This window comes from Mustelus asterias, chromosome 25 (assembly GCF_964213995.1).
Source record: "Mustelus asterias chromosome 25, sMusAst1.hap1.1, whole genome shotgun sequence".
Lineage (NCBI taxonomy): Eukaryota > Metazoa > Chordata > Chondrichthyes > Carcharhiniformes > Triakidae > Mustelus > Mustelus asterias.
This window is the reverse complement of record NC_135825.1, coordinates 48,508,271-48,535,032: the sequence shown is the minus strand read 5'-3', so window position 1 is coordinate 48,535,032 and position 26,762 is coordinate 48,508,271. Positions and strand designations below refer to the sequence as shown.

The 26,762-nt window shown below is 48.4% G+C and overlaps 1 protein-coding gene across 5 annotated transcripts in view; it reads right to left on the bottom strand.

Moving 5' to 3' along the window:
- The window catches only part of LOC144479164 (uncharacterized), a 96,030-nt gene that overhangs the window by 26,175 nt on the left and 43,093 nt on the right, over positions 1–26,762 (bottom strand). For 3 of the 5 annotated variants that reach the window (XM_078197752.1, XM_078197755.1, XM_078197753.1), the window contains exons 7-12: positions 25,773–25,800; positions 22,663–22,803; positions 21,603–21,734; positions 18,805–18,952; positions 16,513–16,562; positions 7,747–7,797 (exon numbers count right to left, since the gene is read on the bottom strand). In XM_078197752.1, coding sequence (XP_078053878.1) covers positions 7,747–7,797; positions 16,513–16,562; positions 18,805–18,952; positions 21,603–21,734; positions 22,663–22,803; positions 25,773–25,800 — 550 coding nt within the window. The remainder of the gene's footprint in view (positions 1–7,746; positions 7,798–16,512; positions 16,563–18,804; positions 18,953–21,602; positions 21,735–22,662; positions 22,804–25,772; positions 25,801–26,762) is intronic. The other 2 variants (XM_078197754.1, XM_078197756.1) reach the window with 1 other exon arrangement.

Below are 26,762 nucleotides of genomic sequence, written 5' to 3'. Positions count from 1 at the left end.
GAGTCGGTGCAGACTCGATGGGCCGAATGGCCTCCTTCTGTCCTGTGGTAATTCTATGGATTCTATCAATTATGTTTAATTTTGTGCAGGTGGAAGGCAACTATTTGGGGTTTTAGTTGAGCAGCGACAAAGGGACATTTACTGAAGATTTGAGGTAATGTTAGATTAGGAGATGTGTGCTTGTAAGTTTCACCATGTAAATAAAGGGTTAGACTGACTGTGCTCCATTACCAAGATTCACCAAATGGGATTCTGGACGATTGGGATCCCTTCGAGCTTCTAGATTTTCATCTATCAGGTTATTGATATACTAGATATTAATGCCTTGGAGTGGGATCAGAGTATATTTAACACAATGGTACCACCGATCAGGGATGGTGAGGTGGAAGAATGCGAGGAACTGGATGCTTTGTTCCTTCGAGCAGAGGAAATTTGATAATGTGGCTGAAAATCATGATTTTGACAGAGTAAATAAAGATAAAGGTTGGAATTTTACTGCCCACCCGCCAAGGGAATCAGAGCGGGCAAGAGGCGGACCACGGGAAGGTCCGTTCACCTCGTGCGGGATTTTACGGTTTCGGGACGAGCAAAGCCATAAAATCCCACCCAAAGTATTTCCAACGGTGGTCAGTAGCTAGAGGACACAGACTTGAAGTGATTGGCAAAAGAAGTAGAGGTGGACAGCACGGTGGCACAGTGGTTAGCACTGATGCCTCACAGCGCCAGGGACCTAGGTTTGATTCCCAGCTCGGGTGACTGTCTGTGTGGAGTTTGCACATTCTCCCCATGTCTGCGTGGGTTTCCTCCGGGTGCTCCGGTTTTCTCCCGCACTTCAAAGATGTGCGTGTTAGGTGCATTGGCTGTGCTAAATTGCCCCTTAGTATCAGGAGGACTAGCTAGGATAAAATCCATGGGGTTATGGGGATAGAGCCCGGGTGTGATTGTGGTCGGCGCAGATTTGATGGGCTGAATGGTCTCCTTCTGCACTGTAGATTCTATGATAAGATTTATGATCTATGATAAGGTGACATGAGGAAACAATTTTACACAGCGACTTGTTGTGATTTGAAATGCACTGCCTGAAATGGTGGTTGCAGATTCAATATTACATTCGAAAGAGAATGGAATATATCCTTGAAGGAAAAGAAAATGACAGCACGGGTTATGGGAAGGATTAGGTGAATGGGGTTAATAGGATAGCTCTACCACAGAAACAATGGGCCAATCTGTTTCTATTAATTCCCGGGACGTGGACATTGCTGGCTGGGATAGCATTTATTGCCCATCCCTAATTGCCCTTGAACTGAGAGGCTTGACAGACCGTTTCACAGGGCAGTTATGAGTCAACCATGTTGATATGAGTCTGGAGTCGCATGTAGGCCAGACCAGGTAAGGATGGCAGATTTCGTTCCCTAAAGGGACATTAGTGAACCAGATTGGTTTTTACGACAATCAATAATGGTTCCATGGTCATAATTTATACTTTCTATTGAATTCAAATTTCACCATCTGGCATGGTGGGATCGGAACCTGGGTCCCCAGAGCATTACCCTGGCTCTCTGGATTACTAGTCCACTGACAATACCACTATGCCACTGTGGTAAACCACTGTTGTCTGTTAACTGTGGTGGTTAACCACCATTAGTTAGTATTTATTATTACCTGTACTACCTGTATATGTGGCACATCCCTGTCGGTTCTGCCCAAGACTCCTCCCCCTGGTCCGGGTATAAAGGCGGTGGCTCCTCCCCCGAGCCTTCAGTACAGACCAGATCTCCGACAGGGATGGCTCCAAGTTCTTGCTAATAAAAGCCTATTTGTCTTGCTCACAACTAGTCTTGACTCGATTGATAGTGCATCAATTTTATTAGCAAGTTTTTTTTTAAAATGGAGCAGTTACTAAAACCCGACAGGCTGAATCTGGACCTGCAAGCTGCTGGAGCGTCAAACATGTTTGATCTCTGGCTGGAATGCTTCGAAGATTACATCGTAGCCTCCACTGCCGTCCGTACAGATGCTGACAAACTACGGGTGCTTCGCGGCCGAGTAAGCGACGTAGTATATGCTACGATCCAAGACGCAAAAAATTACACGGCCGCTATCGAACTTTTAAAGGACCAGAATAATAAACGGCCTAATGAAGTCTACGCGAGACACCTCCTCGCTACGCGCAGACGGCAGCCAGGTGAATCAGTTGACCAGTTCCCGCGCGCGATGCGACTGCTTGCCCGGAACTGCAACTGTAAGTCTGTGACTGCCGCCCAATATACTGACGACTTGATCAGGGGCATCTTCTTTGTCACGGGCATCGGAACTACTTATATCCGGCAACGGCTGCTGGAACAGGGTGCGCTGGACTTAAAGAAAATGGTGGAACTGGCCGAATCCTGAGAGGTGACCTCACAATACCTCGAAGCCTACTCACCTGACCACGTGGGCGCATCGTGGACACCGCGGCCGTCGCTACCGGGAGGAACACAGACCTACGCCGCCCCACGCCTCACCGGTGACCCGACCACTGCAGCAACCTCTGGAGGCCCGAAATGCTACTTCTGCGGCCTGGGTAAGCACCCCCGACAACGCTGCCCGGCGAGGGAGTCGTTCTGCTCCGCATGTGGGAAGAAGGGGCACTACGCCAAAGTCTGCCGTAAGTCTACCTCCAAATCCACGAGCGCCACGTGTGACCCGCGGGGGCCACCATCTTGGATGACCCCGGCCATGTGCGACCCGTGGGGGCCACCATCTTGAACGACCCCGGCTGCATGTGACCCGTGGGGGCCGCCATCTTGGATGACGTCATCGGCTGCCGGCAACCCGCGGGGGCCACCACCTTGGACGACAACGGCCGCGAGTGACCAGCAGGGGCTGCCATCTCCTACCTCATCAGCCCCCTACGGCTATCTGCAGGACTCAACGGTGGTGTCGGTTACCCTGGACCAGACCAAGCCTCATCATCTCGCCAAGTCCATGATGGACATTGAGGTAAATGGGCACAGGGAGCATTGTTTGTTTGACAGCGGGAGTACGGAGAGCTTCATTCACCCTGATACGGTGCGCTGATACGCCTTTTTCATGCGGCCCGTCAAGCAAACGATTTCCATGGCATCACAATCCCACTCTGTAAATGTCCTCGGCTGCTGCGTGGTGACCCTGACGGTGCGGGGCACAGTATACGATAACTTCAGGCTCCTCGTGCTGCCACACTTCTGCGCTTCTGTACTCCTGGGGCTAGATTTCATGACCCATCTGAAGAGTGTCACTATACAGTATAATGGGCCTTTTCCCCCGCTCTCCGTTTGCAATCAGCAGCGCCTAAATTGCCCACCTGCGCACCACCTGCAGTCTCTCGACCCTTAAGATCGCCCCTCCCTCCTTGTTTGCGAATCTCACTCCCGACTGCAAGCCCATCGCCACCAAGAGCAGGCGGTATAGTGCTGGAGACAGGGCCTTTATCAGGTCCGAAGTCCAGCGGCTCCTCAGGGAAGGGATCATCGAAGCCAGTACCAGTCCCTGGAGAGCACAAGTGGTAGTCGTTAAGTCCGGGGAGAAATACGGAATGGTCATTGACGACACTCAGGCCATTAACCGATATACGCAGCAGGATGCGTACCCCTTTCCCCGCATATCTGACATGGTCAATCAGATTGCACAATATTGGGTGTTCTCCATCATTGACTTGAAGTCGGCATACCACCAGCTCCCTATCCGCCCGGAGGACCGCCAATATACGGCGTTCGAGGCGGATGGTCACCTTTACCACTTCCTTAGGGTCCCTTTAGGCATCACCAACGGGGTCTCAGTTTTCCAGCGCGAAATGGACCGAATGGTGGACCAGAACGGGCTGCGGGCCACCTTCCTGTACCTGGATAACGTCACCATCTGTGGTCATGACCAGCAGGACCACGATGCCAACCTCCACAGATTGCTGCACACGGCTAGTCTCCTTAACCTGACTTACAATAAGTAGAAGTGCGTGTTCCGTACACACCGCCTCGCCATCCTCGGGTACGTAGTGGAGAATGGGATCATCGGCCCCGATCCCGACCGCATGCGTCCCCTCCTGGAACTTCCCCTCCCCACTAGCCTCAAAGCACTGAGAAGATGCCTGGGTTTCTTCTCGTACTATGCACAGTGGGTCCCCAACTATGCGGATAAAGCCCGCCCGCTTATAAAATCCACCCTTTTTCCCTTGACGGCGGAGGCCCGTCTGGCCTTTGACCGCATCAAAGCTGACATCGCGAAGGCCACAATGCATGCTATAGACGAATCCATTCCGTTCCAGGTGGAGAGCGATGTGCCTGATTTCGCCCTAGCCGCCACCCTTAACCAGGCGGGCAGACCCGTGGTCTTCTTTTCACGAACCCTCCAAGGCCCCGAAACTCGACACTCCTCTGTCAAAAAGGAAGCCCAAGCCATAGTGGAAGCTGTACGGCACTGGCGCCACTATTTAGCTGGTAAACGGTTCACCCTACTCACGGACCAACGATCCGTTGCCTTCAGGTTCAACAATACGCAGCGGGGCAAGATCAAGAACGACAAGATATTACGGTGGAGGATCGAACTCTCCACCTACAATTACGATATCTTGTATCGGCCCGTGAAGCTCAATGAGCCACCTGATGCCCTGTCCCGTGGAACATGCGCCAGTGCACAGGTGGACCGGTTACGGGCTCTCCACAATGACCTCTGCCACCCGGGGGTCACCAGGTTTTTTCACTTCATTAGAGCCCGAAACCTGCCCTACTCAGTTGAGGATGTCAGGTCTATAACTCGGAATTGCCAGTCTGCGCGGAATGCAACCCGCACTTCTACCGACCAGACAGGGCACACCTCATAAAAGCCACCCGCCCCTTTGAACGCCCAAGCATTGACTTCAAGGCCCCCTCCCCTCATCTGATCGCAACATATACTTCCTCAATGTCATTGACGAGTACTCACGTTTCCCCTTTGCGATTCCCTGCCCAGATATGTCCTCGGCCACAGTCATTAAGGCCCTGCGCAGCCTCTTCACTCTGTTTGGTTTCCCCAGCTATATCCATAGCAACCGGGGATCCTCCTTCATGGGTGATGAACTGTGACGGTACCTGCTCTCCAAAGGCATAGCCTTAAGTAGGACTACTAGCTACAACCCCCGGGTTAACGGGCAGGTGGAGAGAGAGAACGCCACTGTCTGGAAGACCATTTTACTAGCACTACGGTCTAAAGGCCTTCCAGTCACCCGGTGGCAAGAGGTCCTACCGGAGGCACTACACCCATTAGGTCCCTCCTGTGCACGGCAACCAATGCCACTTCCCACGAATGGATGTTCGTGTTCCCCAGGAAGTCTTCCTCGGGGACTTCACTACCGTCGTGGCTGGCATACCCGGGCCCTGTCCTGCTTCGGAAGCATGCCAGGACCCGTAAGTCTGACCCCCTGGTCGAAAGGGTACAACTCCTCCACGCCAACCCCCAGTACGCCTATGTGCTGTACTCCGACGGGCGGGAGGACACGGTATCTATCCGTGACCTAGCGCCCGCAGGTGACTCAGGACCTCTATAGCCCCCAACCCCTCACCCCCAACCCCCGACTTTGTCCCTACCACATCAGAACCACTATTCACTCCTCTCGCCCCCGTATACAGCTCGCCTGAGCCCCAGGAGTCGTCACCACACACCCGACGGGCGGACGAGACTACGGATGACAGCAACGTTCCGGCGCTCGAAACGACACCGCGAACTGAACCTACATCGGAACCGGCACTACGGCGATCGCAGCGGCAGAGCAAGCCCCCGGATAGACTAAATCTGTAAATATTGTAAATATTGTTCACTCTGCTTCACCCCCGACGGACTCTTTTTTTTTAAAACAGGGGGTGAATGTGGTAAACCACTGTTGTCTGTTATCTGTGGTGGTTAACCACTGTTAGTTAGTATTTATTATTACCTGTACTACCTGTATATGTGGCACATTCCTGTCGGTTCCGCCCAAGACTCCTCCCCCTGGTCCGGGTATAAAGGCGGTGGCTCCTCCCCCGAGCCTTCAGTACAGACCAGATCTCCGACAGGGATGGCTCCAAGTTCTTGCTAATAAAAGCCTATTTGTCTTGCTCACAACTAGTCTTGACTCGATTGATAGTGCATCAGACACTGCCTTGCTTACAAAATGATCACCTTCTAAACTGTGTCACTATAATTCTATAGTTCTATGTAATAGATAGTTCCTTCAAAGTATTATTACCAAATGGGTTCCTTCTGTGCAGTCTGATTCTATGATTCCATCACAGGGTCAGGATCTTTACCACATAATGTTGACCATCAGCAAGAGAAGGCTCCTTACTTTTCAGAGTGCTTGCCATCCCAAGTGCACAATGATCCACTGACAGAGCCCACATCACCACTTTGCTCCAATGGGGTTACATTTTCTTAGCAACTAATAGCAACAATTGTGCTATTGTTCATTGTGGTGGGGGTGGGGCAGGGGGGTTTGCTCTTCAGTGGGTGGGACAACTAGCATTGAGCTGGATCCTCTGGAATTGAAAAGTAAGTCATGAACCTTATCTTCTGCTGTCGGTCCCACGCACTGAACACATTAATCCCTGTTACAATTGGTATCCAACTGGCTCCTTTTAGGGGCAAATCTCATTCTCTGTCCTATTTCCCTCTATGAAAGATGTCCACACTTGGAGCTTGCAGCTTAAATTCCCTGACAACCCAGCTCGAGAAACACAGTCCTGTTTGTGCTTTTGCTTGTTAGCTAGTTTGTTCTGAATGAACTTTGTGGGCCTGGAGGTTTGGAAAGGATTGTTGCTGATGCTCGAGACTCTTTGATGGATAAATCTGAACTTGGGTCACTGCAATCTATTGGTGTAGATAAGCCAAGTGTTACAAATTAATAGGAAAACGGATTTCAACTTTATACCTGACTCTCCACCTCCATTTGATCCAACAATGAGGACATAAAGCTTGGACAACAATGTCCTACAAAACAGGCCCTTCACCATTTTGAGTTACCTCATTCCCAATTTTTAAACTACTAAATTACACATCCTTGTCCATTATTTTCCTCGACTCCTGCACTGTCCTCTGAAAAACATCCCAACACGGTGTGCCATCTTCCATTTCTCTCGCAAGTTGTCCATGTGGAACTAGGGACTGGCTTGAATGGCCGCGACTGCATTTCGCATGAGACCTGACCACAAGCAGTGGGAGGAAACATTCATCACATCACCATGGGCTGAGAGTGAAAGTGAACTCAGGACCCGGAGATGGAAAACCAATCAATCAGCACACAACAGCCCCCAGTCCTCAGGCTTTTAATAAAGTAACTATTTCAGGGGCGGCCCGGTGGCACAGTGGTTAGCACTGCTACCCCACTGCTGCCCCGGGTTCAATTCCGGCCTTGGGTGACTGTCTGTGTGGAATTTGCACATTCTCCCTGTGGGTTTCCTCCGGGTGCTCCGATTTCCTCCCACAGTCAAAAAGATGTGCAGGTTAGGTGGATTGGCCGTGCCAAATTGTCCCTTCATGTCCAAAGATGTGTGGGATAGATGGATTAGCCATGGGAAATGTGTGGGGTTACGGGGATAGGGCGGGGGAGAGGGTCTGACTAAGACACTCTGTCAGAGAGCCGGTGCAGACTCGATGAGCGGAGTGTCCTCCTTCTGTACTATAGGGATTCTATAAGATAAACCATTAAAATAATCCAAAGCAACTTGGTTACAGGAGATTGAAAAGGTTCTGATGCAGTTAGAAGGATTGAACACTTACCATGAGCTGTTTTGGAATGACAGCGATGCTCACTCTTCTACGAGCCGTACTCTGAGAGATAAGATTAGAGAAGGATTTAATGTTAACTATCAGCTTCAGAATGGAACTAGCTACTTGACTCAAACACAGGGCACAATTCATAGTCATAGTTTTACAGCACAGATAGAGGCCCTTTGGCCCATTGTGTCTGCGCTGGCATCAAGCATCTATCTATTCTAATCCCATTTCCAGCACTTGGTCCATTGCCTTGTATGCTATAGTGTTTCAACTGCTCATCTAAATGCTTCTTAAATGTTGTGAGGGTTCCTGCCTCTCCCATCCTTTCAGGCAGTCAGTTCCAGATTCCCACCACCCTCTGGGTGAAAAAGCTTTTCCTCAAATCCCCTCTAAATCTCTTGCCTCAACCTTAAATCTATGCCCCTGGGTATTGACCCCTCTACTAAGGGAAATGTTTCTTCCTATCTACCCTATCAATGTCCCTCAATTTTGTACACCCCTTCAGCCTTCTCTGCTCTAAGGAGAACACCCCCAGCCTAACCAGCCTCTCTTCATAGCTGAAACACTCTAACCCAGCCAACATCCTGGTGAATCTCCTCTGCACCCTCTCTAGTGCAATACCATCCTTCCAATAGAGTGGTGACCAGAACTACACACAATACTCTAGCTGTGGCCTAATGAACATCTAATACACCTCCCTGCTCTTGTATTCTATGCCCTGGCTAATAAAAGCAAGAATCCCATTGTCTTCTTGACCACCTAATCCACTTGTCCTGCTGCCTTCAGAGAACTTTGGACATGTATCCCAAGGTCCATCTGGTCCTCTGTACTTCCTAGTGTCCTGCCATTCGTTGTGTATTCCCTTGCCTTGTTAGTCCCCCCCAGGCTGCAATCAGGATCATCCTCAACACCGGTGCCCCACAAGGCTGTGTCCTCAGCCCCTTACTATACTTCTTATACACCTGTGACTGTGTGGCCAAATTCCCTTCCAACACGATTTTCAAGTTTGTTGATGACACCACCGTAGTGGATCGGATCTCAAACAATGACGAGACAGTGTACAGGAAAGAGATAAAGAGTCTGGTGAACTGGTGTGACAACAATAGTCTCTCCCTCAATGTCAACAAATCGAAGGAGTGAAGAACATGCCCCGTCCATATTAATGGGGATGAAGTAGAAAGGGTCGAGAGCTTCAAGTTTTTAGGTGTCCGGATCACCAGCAACCCGTCCTGGTCCCTCCATGCCGACGCTATAGTTAAGAGAGCCCACCAACGCCCTATCTTCTCAGGAGGCTAAGTACATTTGGCATGTCCGCTACGACCCTCATCAACTTTTACAGATGTACCATAGAAAGCGTTCTTTCTGGTTGTATCACTGCTTGGTATGGCTCCTGCTCTGCCCAAAACCGCAATAAACTACAAAGGATTGTAGCCCAATCCATCACTCAAACCAGCCTCCCATCCATTGACACTGTCTACACTTCCCGCTGCCTCGGCAAAGCAGCCAGCATAATTAAGGACCCCACACACCCTGGACATATTCTCTTCCACCTTCTTCCGTCGGGAAAAAGATACAAAAGCCTGAGGTCACGCACCATCCGACTCAAGAACAGCTTCTTCCCTTGATGCGCGTCAATTGAACTCGAGGCACGAAGCTTCGGTAACAGAAGGCTTTTATTGTCTAACAATGGAACTAATAGAACGTAAGTACACCATCCCAGACTGACGAAGTCCCGCCCGAGCAGGGGGTCTTATACCTCTCCCAGGAGGCGGAGCCCGACTGGGATGTGCCACAACAGCAACAACCACAGGTGTATTAATCCCACCCTAGCCCAACAACAACATTAGAACAATCCCACAGTGGGAACACCCTAGCCCAACAACAACATTAGAACAATCCCACAGTGGGAACCAACGATGGTTCACCACATTCACCCCTCCTTTGAGAACAAAGGCCGGCGGGATACGAAAACAGACTAAAATGTCAACAGATTATAAGTTCAGACGGTCTGGAGGACCGCACCGTCGTTGTGACCTCCTCAATACCGGCGGTGACACCGGAGTAGGTGCTTGCGGTGGCGTTCTCCCCAAAACAACGTCCGGCTGTTCTCCCACGGACTCACAGGCCGGTTGACCCTGATGAAACAGTAGTGCAGGGGATCCCGGTACATTCTGCGATGGCGCCGATCTCCGGGGCTCAGGCAAGCTGTGCATTGGAGTATAACTGTTAAGCACTGGTCCCGGTGCTGTCCGCGCCACGTCCGGGGGAGAAATAAGGGATAAGGGATTCGTCACTGGGGGTATGGGAGCGACAGGAGTTGCTACGTCCCCTGCGGGCGCCAGGTCTCGGATCGAGACTGTGTCCTCTCGCCCGTCAGGATATGCCACATAGGCATACTGAGGGTTGGCGTGGAGGAGGTGGACCTGTTCGACCAAGGGGTCGGACTTGCGGGCCCTTACATGTCGCCGCAGAAGGACGGGTCCTGGGTACGTCAACCAGGCTGGTAAAGATATCCCCGAGGACGACTTCCGAGGGAATGAGAACATCCTCTCGTGGGGAGTAGCATTGGTTGCCGTACACAGGAGGGAGCGAATGGAGTGAAGCGCATTTGGGAGGACCTCCTCCGACTCCGTCGACCACAATGGCGTCGTCCTGGACTCGCACGTGGACGAACCCCGTGGGTACTTCGACGTCGATGGTGACGATCCCCGTTCCGAAGGGTCACAGGCTGCACTGCCGTTCTTGGGCTTCGATCTGCACACCTTCGCATAGTGCCCCTTTTTACCGCATTGGTTACAGACCACCGCTTTAGCGGGACACTTTTGTCGTGGATGCTTGGCTCCTCCGCAGAAGTAGCACCGCGGGCCGCATGGGGCTGCAGCCGTCGTCGGGTCTACATGGGAGCACGCCATAACACTGCACTTCGAGTCCGTGGGGCGAGGAGGGATTTGCGACAGCTCCTGCCACGTTGTCTCCACGTGGTCCTCCGGATACAGGACCAAGCTCTTCGAAGCCGCCTCAAGCATTTCAGCCAATTCCATAGCTTGGGTCAGGTTGAGATTCCCTTTTTCTAGCAGCTTGAGACGGATGTATGAAGACCCTACCCCTGCCACAAACGCATCTCGGGCGAGGTCATACATGTACTGCTCAGCCGACACAGCTTTGCAGTCGCAGCCCCTGGCAAGCTGCAAGAGCTCATTGGCGTAATCCTCCATGGTTTCGCCCGACTGCCGACGTCGTGTAGCGAGGAGGTAACGAGCGTGGATCTCGTTGGGAGGTTTCGTGTAGCGCTTTTTTAAAAGCTCGAGGGCCCTCGGGTAAGTGGGGGCCGCACGGATCGCGAGGTAGACTGTGTCGCTTACCCTCGCATGGAGGACCCGGAGTCTGTCATCATCTGTGGTGACCGCTGCGGAGGCTGCCAGGTAGTCCTCAAAACACTTCAGCCAGTGGTCGAAGGTGTTAGAAGCGCCCACCGCACGTGGATCCAGCGTCAGACGTTCTGGCTTTAGGATTTGCTCCATACTCTCCTTTCCGTCGAGAGCTTAGTGTTAGACAATAAAATTGATGCGCGTCAATTGAACTCGAGGCACGAAGCTTCGGTAACAGAAGGCTTTTATTGTCTAACAATGGAACTAATAGAACGTAAGTACACCATCCCAGACTGACGAGGTCCCGCCCGAGCAGGGGGTCTTATACCTCTCCCAGGAGGCGGAGCCCGACTGGGATGTGCCACAACAGTAACAACCACAGGTGTATTAATCCCACCCTAGCCCAACAACAACATTAGAACAATCCCACAGTGGGAACACCCTAGCCCAACAACAACATTAGAACAATCCCACAGTGGGAACCAACGATGGTTCACCACATCCCTGCTATGACTGTAACATTACATTCTGCACACTCTCCTTTCCTTCTCTATGTACGGTATGCATGGTCTGTATAGCGCGCAAGAAACAATATTTTTCACTGTATGTTAAGACATCTGACAATAGTAAATCAAATTGAATCAAATGTATCACTGCACACTTTTCAGGGTTAAATTCCATTTGCCACTGTTCTGTCCATCTGACCAGCCCATTTATATTGTCCAGTAATCTAAAGCTTTCCTTCTCGCTATTTACCACACCACCAATTTGTATGTCATCTGCGAACTTACAGCTCGAACGAAGGGTCATCCAGACTCAAAACTTTGGCTCTATTCTCTCTCCACAGATACTGTCAGACATGCTGAGATTTTCCAGCATTTTCTGTTTATGCTTCAGATTCCAGCATCCGCTAACACCACCTTTAACTTACTGATCATACCTCCCATATTCATGTCTAGATCATTAATGTATACTACAAACAGTAAGGTACCCAACACCGATCCCTGCAGTACACCACTGGACACAGGCTTCCAGTCACAAAAACAAACTTTGATGATCACCTTCTGCCTCCACTAAATCAATCTAGGATCCAGATAGCCCTAGATCCCATAACTCTTACCTTCTTGACCAGTCTCGCATGTAGGACATTGACAAAAGCCTTACTGAAGTCCATGTAGACTACATCAACTGTACTGCCCTCATCTACACACCTAGTTATCTCCACAAAAATTGAATTACATTTTTTAGACATAACCTACCCCTGACAAAGCCATGTTGACTTTCATTGATTAATTCCTATCTCTCCAAGTGGAGATTAATTCTATCCCTCAGAATTTTTTCCAATAATTTCCCTGCCACTCTTGTTAAATTCACTGGCCTGTAATTATGTGGTTTATCCTTACTTCCCTTTTTAAATAATAGTATCACATTAGCTGTCCTCCAGTTCTCTGTCACCTCTCCTGCGGCCAGAGAGGATTTGAAAATTATTGTCAGAGCCCCTACAATCTCCTCCCTTGCCTCACACAGCAGCCTGGGATACATCTCATCTGGGCCTGGGGATTTATCCACTTTTAAATGGACTTAAACCATTAACACCTCCCCCTCTTCTCAATGCTAATCTGTTCAATTATATCACAGTGCCTCTTCCTGCTTTCTATACCTACACCATCCTTCTACATGGAAAACACAGAGATACAAAAAATGTATTTAATACCTCACCTATGTCTTCCATCTCCACACACAGGTTATCACTTTGGACCTAATGGGCCTTACTCTTCCCCTGGTTACCCGCTTACCCTTTATGTACTTATAAAACACCTGGGGATTTTCCTTTATTTTGCCCGGCAGTGTTTTTCCATGCCCCCTCGTTGCCCTTCTAATTTATTTTTTAAGTAACTTCCAGCACTTTCTATACTCCTCTGGGGCTTTCACAATTTTGAACCCCCTGTATCTGCCACAAACCTCCCTCTTTTTCCTTCTCCAATGCTGTATATCCTTTGACATCCAGGGTTCTCTGGACTTGTTGGTCCCACCTTTTACTTTACAGGAAGACGTTGGCATTATAACCCCGCTATTTCCTTTTTGAATGACTCCCATTGTTCTGCTGCGGTCCTTCCTAAAAATAGCTGTTCCTAGTCTGTTTATTCAATTAAAATCAGCCTTTCCCTAATTTAAAACCTTTATTTCCAATCAATATTCATCCTTTTCCATAACTGCCTTAAACCTTACTGAGTTATGGTCACTATCACCAAAATGCTCCCCCACTGACATCTCTATCACCCGCTTGGTTTCATCCCCTAAAGTTAGGTCAAGTACTCTCTTGTAGGACTTTCTACAAGAGCTGGCTCAGAAAGCTCTCCTGGATGCACTTTAAGAATTCCGCCCTCAAAGCCTTTCACAATTTGTCTATCCCAATTAATACTGGAGAAGTTGAAGTTTCCTACTATTATTACCCTACTGTTTTTACACTACTCTGAGATTTGCTCTTCTATCTCTCCCTGACTGTTGGGGGCCTATAATAAACTCCTAGCAAAATGATTGCCCCCTTTTTGTTTTTAGGTTCCACCTATATGGCTTCAACTGAGGAGCCTGCGGATATTATCTGTCCTCACTGCAGTAATTGATTCTTGATCAATATTGCGACACCACCTCCCCTTTTACACCCCACCCACACCTCGCCTGAAGATTCTATTGAGCTGCCAGTCCCATTCCACTTTCAACCATGTATCAGTGATAGCAATAATATCCTACACTCATGTATGAATCATCACCCTTAATTCATTTGCCTTTTCTGTAGAACTCCTGAATATAAATGCCATCCAGCCTCGCCATATTCCTTGTGCTTTAACATGTCTTTACTTTGCTTTCCAGAGTGACTTGCTAATTCACTATTAACATGTCCCTGGTTGCACAATTCTAAGTGTTGTAAGAGACATATTACAATACATAAATCCTCAACCTCAGAATCGAATCATTAAAGGAAGATGCATAAAGACTGCCTGAAGTATATTTGACTGCCCCAGGGTTAGTGTGCACAGCTCATCAATACAGATCTGAACCAACCCTCAAAGTATCTTAACTGAGTTACAGTTGGTTAGTGCAGATCCAGGATGGTAAACCTAGATAATGGACTGGGTCCAACAAGCCCCAGAATCATTCCCATTGTCACTGGTATATTCAAGTTGGTTCATTCCCGGGCGTATAATCCAGAGCACCTCTTGGAGACAGCAACAGTTCAACTCACGTTTAGTACCATGGTCCCAGCATAAGGACAGGGCAGATGGCCCCAGTGTGGAGACAGGAAAACTGGCTCCAGTGTGGAGAAAGACAGCTGGCCCCAGTGTGGAGACAGGGCAGCTGGCCCCAGTGTGGAGACAGGAAAACTGGCTCCAGTGTGGAGACAGGGCAGCTGGCCCCAGTGTGGAGACAGGGCAGCTGGCACCAGTGTGGAGACAGGGCAGCTGGCACCAGTGTGGAGACAGGGCAGCTGGCACCAGTGTGGAGACAGGGCAGCTGGCCCCAGTGTGGAGACAGGGCAGCTGGCACCAGTGTGGAGACAGGGCAGCTGGCACCAGTGTGGAGACAGGGCAGCTGGCACCAGTGTGGAGACAGGGCAGCTGGCCCCAATGTGGAGACAGGGCAGCTGGCTCCAGTGTGGAGATCGGGCAGCTGGCTCCAGTGAGACCGGGCAGCTGGCTCCAGTGTGGAGATCGGGAGGCTGGCTCCAGTGTGGAGATTGGGCAGCTGGCTCCAGTGAGACAGGGCAGCTGGCTCCAGTGTGGAGACCGGGAGGCTGGCTCCAGTGTGGAGATCGGGCAGCTGGCTCCAGTGAGACAGGGCAGCTGGCTCCAGTGTGGAGACAGGGCAGCTGGCTCCAGCGTGGAGACCGGGCAGCTGGCTCCAGTGTGGAGACAGGGCAGCTGGCTCCAGTGTGGAGACAGGGCAGCTGGCTCCAGCGTGGAGACCGGGAGGCTGGCTCCAGTGTGGAGACAGGGCAGCTGGCTCCAGCGTGGAGACCGGGCAGCTGGCTCCAGTGTGGAGACAGGGCAGCTGGCTCCAGCGTGGAGACCGGGCAGCTGGCTCCAGTGTGAATACAGGATGGGGGGATGGTGCTTCGAAAAAGAGAGAAGGCGAAAGAGCAAAGAATTTTCCACTTTGTTCACGCTGCACTGGGAGTTCCCATAAAGGAGTGAGCTGCAACTTTCACAGGTTAATTACCAATTTGTCATCCTGTTGTCTGAGGCAGCATTCCTGCATATAGTTTAAACACATCACTCTACACAGCCCTCTGATAGCCCAGGCCATTAAACACCAGCTGCATCACATCAGAAAGGTTTGACCTCAAACATTCACTCCCTCTACCACTGATGCAGAGTGGCAGCAGTGTGTACCATCAGAAGATGGACTGCAGGAACTCACCAAAGTTCCTTCAACAGCACCTTCGAAACCCGTGACCTCTGCCACTTCAAAAGACAAGGACGGCATGGGAACACCACCACCTGCACGCTCCCCTCCAAGTCACTCACCATTCTGACTTGGAAATATAATTGTTGTTCCTTCACTGTCGCTGGGTCAAAATCCTGGAATTCCCTCCTAACAGCTCTGTGGGTGTACCTACACCTCATTGACTGGAGCAGTTCATGAAGGCAGCTCACCACCACCTTCTCAAGGGCAATTAGGGATGGGCAATAAATGCTGGTCTTGCCAATGATACCCACATCCCCACAAAAGAATTTTGAAAAAGAAACTCCACTGTGGATGTTTATCAGTGAGGTAAACAGGAAGTACAATGGAGCAGGATGATGTAATGATACTGCACTCAACAGGTAACAGGGTGAAGACACACTCTGCAATGTTATAACACACAGAAACCCTCTAAATGGCATTTGGATGAAGTCATTGACCCAATGGATTAAAGTTTAGTAGAATCACATCGTCGTTTGGCGGACACAACCTGCGCATCACTGAAAACAGAGACATGTCGAAGTTTTTTGACTTGCACTCATCAGGACACTTCACTAGAATACCAGGTAAGGGGAAAACAACAACTTATACTGTAGAAGAGAGTGCCAATTGGGTGACTCTGGTAGAGGCATTGTCATGGAGAATGCATCAATGGATGGTGATTGACAATTAACTGCCACGCATTGTTTGAAATTTAAACCAGGCGGCTTGACCTGATGAAAACTTTCAACATGTCTTATTTCAGCAATACTTCATTAGAATCACAAGCAGCATATAAACCTAAAAACCATAGAAAATGATCAGAAACAAAGAATGCAATGATCACATTTGCCATTATCCGGTGCCTAAGTCTTCATTACGAGAATGTGATCACTTGCTCCTAACTCGATCATATTTAAGATATCTTTATGGTAATGAACCTACAGTACTGTTTTACCTGATGCATAACTCTCATCATTTGATGCTTTGTTTGAAAGTCGCTGTCATCTGTAAGAAAAAAACATTACAGCGTTTAGAAACCGCAATGTTTTTAACCTCGCTGTGTTACTGATGAAAGAGATTGTTCCAAAGCTCTGGTACTGTGCAAGTATGGAGCTGGTAGTTTGGATGTCTGATATTGGACAAGCAGCTTAAACTTTAGAACCCCACTGCACTGAAAAGGTGGTCTAGCACCAGGAAAAACTATCGAACTGAAAGGAAGTTGGTCCATTATTCGGAGAGGTGCCTGTTCAGTCTAGCCTGCGTGTGACACCAGTTCTTCAGTGGCTGACTGCATCATTCAGTTAAACAGACCATCACTGCAGAAAGAACACCCAAAAATGTGGCATTACCAGCGTCACCCACATTCTGGGAACAAATGCAATCAAAAATTAGAATAATTTTACCTTTCAGCCCCCATTGCCTTAGGCAGCAGTGCTGCTGTAAAACGGACCCAGTTTCCTGCATTGGAGTCCATCAGGTATGTGCGGTGACCTTCCTGTGGAATAGGTGGTCAGCTGCCAGCTGCAGAGTCCCAGTGGTTCAGCGCACAAGCAGAGGAAGCTGGGTAACCAAATGGACAGAATTGTCCATGAAGGTCTGCACACTTACTGCTCGTAGGACCTTGGCAGCATCTGAAACCTACAGGGCAAGGCAGGTGAGGGCCGGAAAGGTGAGGGAAAAGCCACTATGAGGTGTTGCCCCTCTGCTGAGGGCACCTCAGGGTTGTTACTGTTGCATTCTTGAGTCATACTATAACCATCACCCGGATGACACAGGCGAGTGCAATGAAAATTAAGTGGAGACCTTTACTCCATCGCCATCTGCACATGGTGGGCATGGAGGGACTAGTGATTAGTGAGGGACTTTAGGCTGTGATGCTAGTGTGCCTTTAAGAAAGTTTTTTTTAAAATCATGTTCTCTGCAGTTAAGCAGCTTTTGGCTTTTCATCGTTGCCGGACTGTCTGCTAAAAGTCCTTTTATTGCTGCTTCAATGGTTTAAATTGGGTTTTGTTTATTTTTACTCTGGGCCTCAGGTACTTCCTGGGATTTTTCTTATGACCCTACATTATTAGAGGGAAGAATGATCGACAGGTCAGGTGATAGGAGTTCTTTTATTTTTAGTTTGGTTGCTGTTTTAGTTTAGAAGGTGTTTGGACATCAGACTGAAAGCAATGTTTCTCTCTCTCTCTCTCTCTCTGGTGTTGTAAATTCTGCTGGCTAGCTGGAAGCAGGCCTCCTGGCCTTCCTGGAGTGAAAATTCTGCTGTTAGTGGTTTGCTAGCTAGTAACTAGAACCTCTCTCTCTCTGGTGTTTTGGGAAGCTGTCCTGGCTTCCAGCTTGTCTGTTTATGTATCAAGAGAACTACAACATCCAACCAAGTTCCAGCATCACGTCAGCATCCTTATTTTCTGTGTTAAACCTGTGGCAGGTGGATGTTTATAGGGAAGGTTGTTTGGTTGGAACATTTCATACAGTTGTTAAGGTTTATACAATGTCACGGTTTTTTGTTCTTGTTTGTAATCAGTAAAAGTTATTTCTATATGTTCACCGTATTCTGAAATAAACCTTGTCTGATAAAAGCTCCCTAGGGGGTCATTTGAATCATACCTGAAGTGAAACATCTCATGCTCACCCTAGCCAAATTCAGAGTGCAAACCTTATGATGCAGGCAGACATCATAAATCGCTTTGGAGTTTCTGACCTGAATTATTACAAGGCTGCAGTGGCCTAATACTCTCTCATGCTCCAACGCTATCACATCAAGTATCAGGGAAGAGAGGAATGGGAAGGAATCCAGCTTAATAAACATAATGGCCTGTGCGCATTTCCTCTCCAAATTCAGAGCCCATGTTTTCTGGCTCTGGAGCTGGTGGGGATAGCCACAAACACTTGGAATCCTGATGATATCTATAATGTTGGTGAGAGCCGGTCCTTACGGGCAGCACAGTGGTTAGCACTGCTGCCTCACAGTGCCAGGGACCCCAGGTTCGATTCCTGGCTTGGGTAACTGTCTGTGCAGAGTCTGCATGTTCTCTCTGTGTCTGCGTGGGTTTCCTCCGGGTGCTCCGGTTTCCTCCCACAATCCAAATGATGAGCTGGTTAGGTGCGTTGGCCATGCTAAATTCTCCCTCAGTGTACCCGAACAGGCGCCGGAGTGTGGCTACTAGGGGATTTTCACAGTAACTTCATTGCAGTGTTAATGTCAGCCTACTTGTGACAATAATTAATAAATTAATAAATAAATGACCTCTCATGTCTCCAAACTGCCTGTTCCTGGAGTTCTGCTGAATGAATTTCTTCATTTCTTGAAGCTCTGCATGTTCCTTGGCATGTATGCTTTTCAGATTCTCCACGTGCTCGATCATGACCTGCACACTCTGACTCACTCGAGCTTCCTGCAAGACACAGCACACACGAGAGAGTGATTCCATGCTCATAAAGCTTCCTGGTGGGAGCCAGGCCACGGGAAGCATGTGGCGGAGACTCAGCATTACAGTGTTCTGGCCTTGTTTCTGGTCAATGATCTGTGGAAGAGAAGCTCCTCTGCAGGACTGTCCAAGAACTGTATCCAATACTCCTCTTCCTAATTCAAGCAAATACAGTACATGTTTTAAAATTCATTTCGTGGGATGCGAGTGTCACTGACTGGACCCAGCGTTTATTACCCATCCTCCATTTCAGAGGATATTTGAGAGTCAACCACATTGCTGGGTTCTGGAATCACATGTAGTCCAGACCAGGTAAGGGCAGCAGATTTCCACCCCTAAAGGACATTAGTGAACCAGATGGGTTTTTCCGGCAATCGACAATGGTTTCATGGTCATCAGTAGATTCTTAATTCCAGATTTTTATTGAATTGAAATTTCACCATCTGCTTTGGCGGGATTTGAACCCAGGTCCCCAGATCTTGCTCTGGGTCTCGGGATTAGTAGTCCAATGATAATACCCCTATGCCACCGACCCCCCAAACCACCACCCCCCCCCCCCCCCCCCCCCCCCCCCACCATTTGCTCGAGCAATGCTGATTCAGTATGCACTGAATATTCAGACCAACTTAGTGTCCGGGGGGCTAGCAAGGGTAAATGCATGGGGTTATGAGGATAGGGTGAGATTGTGGTTGGTGCAGATTCGATGGGCTGAATGGCCTCCTTCTGCACTGTAGGATTCTATAATTCTATAACTGGGAATATCCAGGTGCTGTGTAATTTGGAAAACTTTGGGACCTCTCGGGACCAAGCTGGAACCCACCCCCCCTCCTCCACCAATTTAGTGCAAAGCCTGGCCCATTTTAATTCCGCAGGCGCAGAATGGCTGAACTGTCTCCCACCCAGAGCCTGTGAGAATAGTGAACAGGAGGGGGAAGAGGAGTAGGAGTCAGACACTGATTGCCGATCTTGGGAATGCCATTCCGCAAGGATGGCTGGTGCCTCTTTAACCTGTCAGTCGCCTTAACCCAAGATTTAATCAGTTCAAAGTAAATTGGCAGGTTTAAAGTGGCCTCGACTCTTGAGCTTGGGAGGCAATGGACAACACAAAACTGGGAGCAGATAAGGAACATTCCACAGCAAGACAGCTGTCCTCAGACATCTCCGAGAAGCGGGATAAGGTTAGTGCTGAGTTTGGAAGATGAGGGGGTGATCAAACTGAGGTGCCTCAGACGATTTAGGGATTTGAATGGAGTGGATAAAGTGGAACCATTTTCTCTGGTCGTGCAGTCCTGAAAAACAACAAGGCAGAAAAGTAGAGGGGCTCTGCTGTGTGAGGCACTGCTACACAAAAGATAGTGGAAACATGGAACTCGCTCCCCCCCGGGAAACGATTGAGGTTCGGGAAAGCGTTTTGAAGCTGGGATTGATAGGTTTTTGTTCAGCAAGGATGTTGGGGGTATGGAACCCAGACAGTTAAATGGAGCTAATTAATCAGCCATTATTTAATTGAATGATCTAACAGGCTCAAGGTGGGGAATGATCTACTTCACTCATTAACTAAAGGGCGGGGCTTTCCGGCCACGCTTGCCCCAATGCTGGAAATTCCCATGGCGGGTGGGATGAGAAAATTACACCCTGAGGGGCTACCTACCATTACCAATGCTGAAAGAGAGAGAGAGAGAGAGAGATCAGCGCAGAAGAGACCCAAGAATGGCTCAGGAGTGGATCTCAGCAGTACCCTTGAGGAGTTGTCCGCAGGTAATCTTCCAGCTGAGCTGGGTTAAACTGGGGACTGACTAACCTGAGCGCTAAAGCAAAATCTCATTCTTCCATTTACATACATGTCTTATGATAGGTACTCGATACAGTTAAGGCTTTTGACATGCACAGGCCGCAAAGTAAATATCATTACCCAAACCATGATTCCACCTCCTGGAACGGTGCCTATCCTGCTTTCTGACCACTTTTTGGAACAGAAAAATGCAAACAACCCTGTCAAGTTGGTTCTCATTGTTCAGTACATATTTGTCCATGGGTTGTGGACCGAGAATGCACCAGGGAACTATTGGCCCCCATGTTTTTGTTGAATTCAAAAAAGGTGCAATACCTGGACATGTTCCTTTTGCCTGCAGAGGACAGATCTCTGTGTATGAATAGATGTAGCATCTAGCAAACAGCATTGCAAGCCTGACTGATAATCCTAAATTGGTTGTTAGTCTAATTCTTGATGTGGAGATGCCGGCGTTGGACTGGGTAAACACAGTAAGAGTTTTAACAACACCAGGTTAAAGTCCAACAGGTTTATTTGGTAGCAAATGTGCAAATCTGCAGATTTCCACTCCATCTGACAAAGGAGCAGCGCTCCGAAAGCTAATGGCATTTGCTACCAAATAAACCCGTTGGACTTTAACCTGGTGTTGTTAAAACTCTTACTGAGTCTAATTCTTGACATACTTGGCATTGTTCAGCAAATGTTATCCAATTGCAGAATCACATCTAAAATTAGACAAAACCAGAGCATATACACAGATTGATAATGAATAAAAAGATTCATAAATAATTAATTAAAACAGGGTATTCGCTTTAGTGGAAACAAGCCACACACACACACACACACCTGATGTACCGCTCCTAGTACCTCGGACTTGGTGGCCACTCGGTTGATGGAAGCTTCCAGAATCTGCAGATTCCGTTCCAGCTGTTTTAGAATCTCCTGTCGGTGTCCATCTGAACAAATCGCTTTTAGCTTCTGAATAGAATGAATCACAGCTGTTATCTTCAAAACATCCACATCTGGATAGGTGTGGTTGCAGCAAACCACTCCCTGCCCTCCCCACCGCATCTGGTTCCATTCCCCCAATATTACTTTGTACCCTCTGTAGCGTTTAATGGTTCAGTGTTTGACTATATGAGTCTGGTAATGGATCCATGCTCACTGTACTTGATTGGTTAAGCCTGGGTTTTGACTCAGAGATAAATAAACAGAAATCACAGACGCTATGATGGGAGGATGGTGTAGACATTTTAAAGGATTGTATCTTCTACTTCTTGAGTTCTCTGCTTGAAGACCGGTCAGGCCCACAGTGCCAGCACTTCACCATGGCCAGGTCAAGGAGGCAGGCCCCAAATCCACCCCAGCTGGAATGGGGATCCAACCCCAAGCTAAGCTGATCCACGCAGGCCCCCAAGGAGTCGGAGTTGTTTTGGTAACATACACTTTCACGCGCATGTTGTAGCCTGGAGATATGGACAGAGATGAGAGGGGCTCCAGTTTTCTTTCCATCACATGGCTGGCCAGGAATCTCTCCTGCTCTTACCACTTGCCATTGAGGTATGTTGGAAGGATTTACAAGTTGATGCTCAACCTGTTTTGCCACATTATGAACGAAAGCTCCCTTGGCCACCGAGTCTTGGGGTGGTTCTTGAACCTGGAGATTCTGACTCAGAGACAGGGACATTACCCACTGTGCCATAACACCTCCTTATGCATTGCATGAAAAATCTGTAAAGAATGTTCCTGCACACTAGTGTCAACTCTGTGTAGATCTGAGATCTAAGATATACAACATGCTCCATCCCTGCCCCTATCTCCCAGTATATGTAGTACCAGGATCCAGTCGCCAGTAACTACAGCCTTGCTTGTCACCCTCCAGCTCGCGTCCCCACTCCCCCGTTACCTGCAGTATTATTTTGCATCCCTCCAGCTCCTTGCGGATATTTTGCTCGGCCACATCCCGGGCTCGCTCCTCCACTTCAAGCCTTTGCTTCAACGTGAACATGTCAGATTTGAACGCAAGAGACAGGTGTATGAATGCGGACTTGGAGAAAAGAAAAAAAAGAGAGTTCTGCAGTGTCAGATGGAGGAAGCTCGACGTGAATCGCGTGGGCGGCACGGTAGCACAGTGGTTAGCACTGCTGCTTCACAGCTCCAGGGACCTGGGTTCGATCCCCGGCTTGGGTCACTGTCTGTGTGGAGTTTGCACATTCTCCTCGTGTCTGCGTGGGTTTCCTCCGGGTGCTCCAGTTTCCTCCCACAGTCCAAAGATGTGCGGGTTAGGTGGATTAGCCATGCTAAAATTGCCCCTTAGTGTCCTGGGATGCGTAGATTAGAGGGATTAGCAGGTAAAATATGTAGGGATATGGGGGTAGGGCCTGGGTGGGATTGTGGTCAGTGCAGACTCGATGGGCCGAGTGGCCTCTTTCTGTACTGTAGGGTTTCTATGATTTCTATGAATCGTACTGAAGTCACTGTGGCCTGTGTTTAGGTTCAAATTCTTCCTGTCACGGGGCTGGAGAAATGGGGCAACAGCTCAAAGCGTCAAGTACAATGCATTAGTGTGGCGTGGAAGCGGCTTCTCCTCTTTGCTGCTCCAACCATTCCCCCACCCCACCCCGCAAGAGAATTTCTGATGTTTGATTCAGCACTGTGAGGAATCGCTGAGTCAAAACCAGTCAATGCCCCATGGAGAGAAAGGCATTGGCCAGAATTCTCTGATGTTGGATGCCCTACCACCGGTGAGAACGGAGAATGGAGCCAAAACTCCATTCACTGCAGCGGGACTGGAGAATCCCAGCCCGCAGGCAAGGCCGGAGAATTCCGGTCATTGCATTTATATAGCGCCTTTCACTACTTCAGCATTCCCAAAAGCATTTTACAGTCAGCACAATGATTTTTGAAGTGTAAACATCATTGCGACGTAGAACACTACAGCTAATTTGTGCATGACAATCAGCAATGCGATAATGGTCAAATAATTGGTTTCAAATGTTGGCGAGGGGTAAATGTTGCTGAAGGAAAACTGTCTTGCTTTTCTTTGAATCAGGCCATGGGATCTGAGAGAATAGGTGTGGCGTCTTTTTAACATCCCTTGAGCACAGAGAATGCATACCTTTTCCTCCCACTTATTCAACACTTTACTGCACATTCTACATCTTAACTGTTTTCCCCTGGTAGTCACAACAGCAGGGTGTTTTGATATGCAAATTAGCATACCAGTGAGAAAAGCAAGTGTTTACTTCTGTGACGAGGGGAAAACAATGGCATGTCGAAGAGGTGACTTCAAAGTGAAGAGCTAAGGGAATTGGCGCTTATATATTAAAAGCCGGGTCCACAGGGTGGGTAACATCAAAGGGGAAGAATGATATATCCATAGCAGAATAACTGAAGAAAGGGACACAGTAGAAGCAACTCCCACTATAGCCAGACCAAGCTGTAGAAAACAGTGTGTCCGCCACCCACCCCCTCACCCAGAAAACAAGTTATTGCTAAAAGGCAGCTGGTTAAAATCCCAAAACTCGAACAGAGAAGATTATTCCTTCGCTGAGACTGAAGATGGGTTTCCCAAATATAGACAAATGACCTGTGGATGGTAACTATCTGCTGGATTTAGCTCATAGAGTTATATAATATTGGATGTTGTTTGGGAACGAGGGGGCATCTCACTGTTCAGGAAACGTAGGTAGAAGGGGTAACTTCATGAGATACTCGGTGTGTATAGCCATCAGTGTAGTTAAGTGGAGTATTATAGTCCTTCTCATCGTGTGTTTTTCTTTCAAGTTAATAAATATTCTTTATGAATTGATCACGAAAAGGCTGGACTATTCCCCCCTGGTTTGTAGCATATCTTTTCTCACACTATACCAAACTGAAAACATACACCACTCTGAACCAATATTCCAAGTTACCCTCTGGGTTTGGGATACCGCCGAATGTAACATCAATGGGGTTCTTAACATAACAACAACTTATGATTATATAGCATCTTTAATTCAAAAAGAAAATCATCCTAGGAGGTCATGAATAGAAATAAGTAGGGGGAATGGGTAGATAGCCACAGCATAAAGGTTAGGTACAGAGGGTCATGACAGATGTGTTTTGACAAGGTAGAGAGACAGATGAAGAAGGGGAGGCGTTGAGGGAGGGAGTACCAGAGAGTATGATGAAGAATGTTTTTTTTTAATTCTTTTGTAGAATGTGGGCATTGCTGCCAAAGCCAGCATGTGTTGCCCATCCCTAAATACCCTCAAGTGGAATGGTTTGCTCAACTATTTCAGAGGGCAGTTCAGAGTCAACCATATTGCTGTGGGTCTGGAGTCACATGTAGGCCAGACCAGGTACGGTTGGCGGATTTCCGAAAGGACATTAGGGAACCAGATGGGGTTTTGCAACAATTCCATGGTCACTGTTATTAGCTATTTCATTCCAGATTTTATTAATTGAATTGAAATTCCACCAGCTGCCGTGGTGGGATTTGAACCCGTGTCCCCGAGCATTAACCTGGGCCTCTGGGTTACAAATCCAGTGACATTACCACTACACCATCATCTCCCACATAAATGTGTCATTAATGTGGGTGAAGAGAGGTGGGGGGTCAAAGACCAAATGGTGCGGATTGTTATAGAAGATTCAAAGGTGAATGGAGAAATGGTGGGGGGATGTGAAGATGAAAGGATTGTGAGTAAATGTGTCAGGGGACAGCTACTTGCCAAATGTTCTGACAGCTGGTTATACGCAATGGTTCACCTGACGGTTTAGTCAGTGGAGGCACCACCTAACTGAACTATTCAGAACTGATAGTTCCCAGTCTGTACTCAGCTGCAGAAGTAGTTGGAGTAATTGGCCTCAGCACCTCTAGGCTGGCGCGAGGACAGTGTGGAACCAGCCAGAGTTCCCGAACACTGTCCACTGACTCCAGCTAGAAGATTTAACTGAGGGCAGGATCGAAAGCCAGGTGGGTTACCCTCCACAGCTGAACATTGTCAGAAAACAAAAGGATGCTGGACTTACCTCAACTTCTTTCTCAGTGTAGAACTCTCTGTAAAACAAAATTGTGTATCATTTATTAACCAGACACATGTGCCTGTCTCTGTGGAGTTTGAGTTTCCACAAAATGGGTGCAGTTGTACGTGTAATTTCAGGTGCAACATCTATGTGGTGTTCCAGAAGGAAGAAACTCCTTAACTCATTAACTTCTCTTGTATGGAATGTCCTCATGTCCCCTCTGCTCTGAGCACCAACTCCTGTCACAAGTGTTTCTGGAAGGCAATGGCTTTGTGCTCAAGATTCAGATTTGTAAATGGACACTGCATTAAATGTAAAAGTAAAGTTTATTTATTAGTCACAAGTAGGCTTACATTAACACTGCAATGAAGTTACTGTGAAATTCCCCTAGTTGCCACACTCCAGTGCCTGTTTGGGTCAATGCGCCTAACCAGCACGTGGTTAGGTGCATTTCAGAATGTGGGAATAAACCGGAAAACCCGGAGGAAACGTACACAGACATGGGGAGAATGTGCAAACTCCACACAGACAGTGACCCAAGCCAGGAATCGAACCCGGGTACCTGGCGCTGTGAGACAGCAGTGCTAACCACTGTGCCACCGCCATATTAAAAATAATTTAATACCAACAGTAATAACAGCTGGAGAATTGTACTTAATCCCTGGGATTTTCACCATTGGGGACAGGCCTGTGTAGTGACAGAGTAGTCATTAAGCAACACTTCCTAGAAGGTGCAATCTCTCTGATGTCTGTGGCCAGCACCCCCAACCAGTGAGAGCAAAGCAAGGTCTTCAGCCTGGAACTTGCACCAAGTCCGCAACCTTCAACTGCACACTGACTCTGTGTGTTCCAGTGGGAGAACAGAAACCAGAGCCCATTGCATTTGGTCCATGGACAGCTGGCCTGGAGATGCCAGGCTTTCCATTCTGCTCTTAGAGAAATGTCCCATATCCAGTGGTTACACATCTGCTTCGCAACAAAACAGTGCGGGTTTGT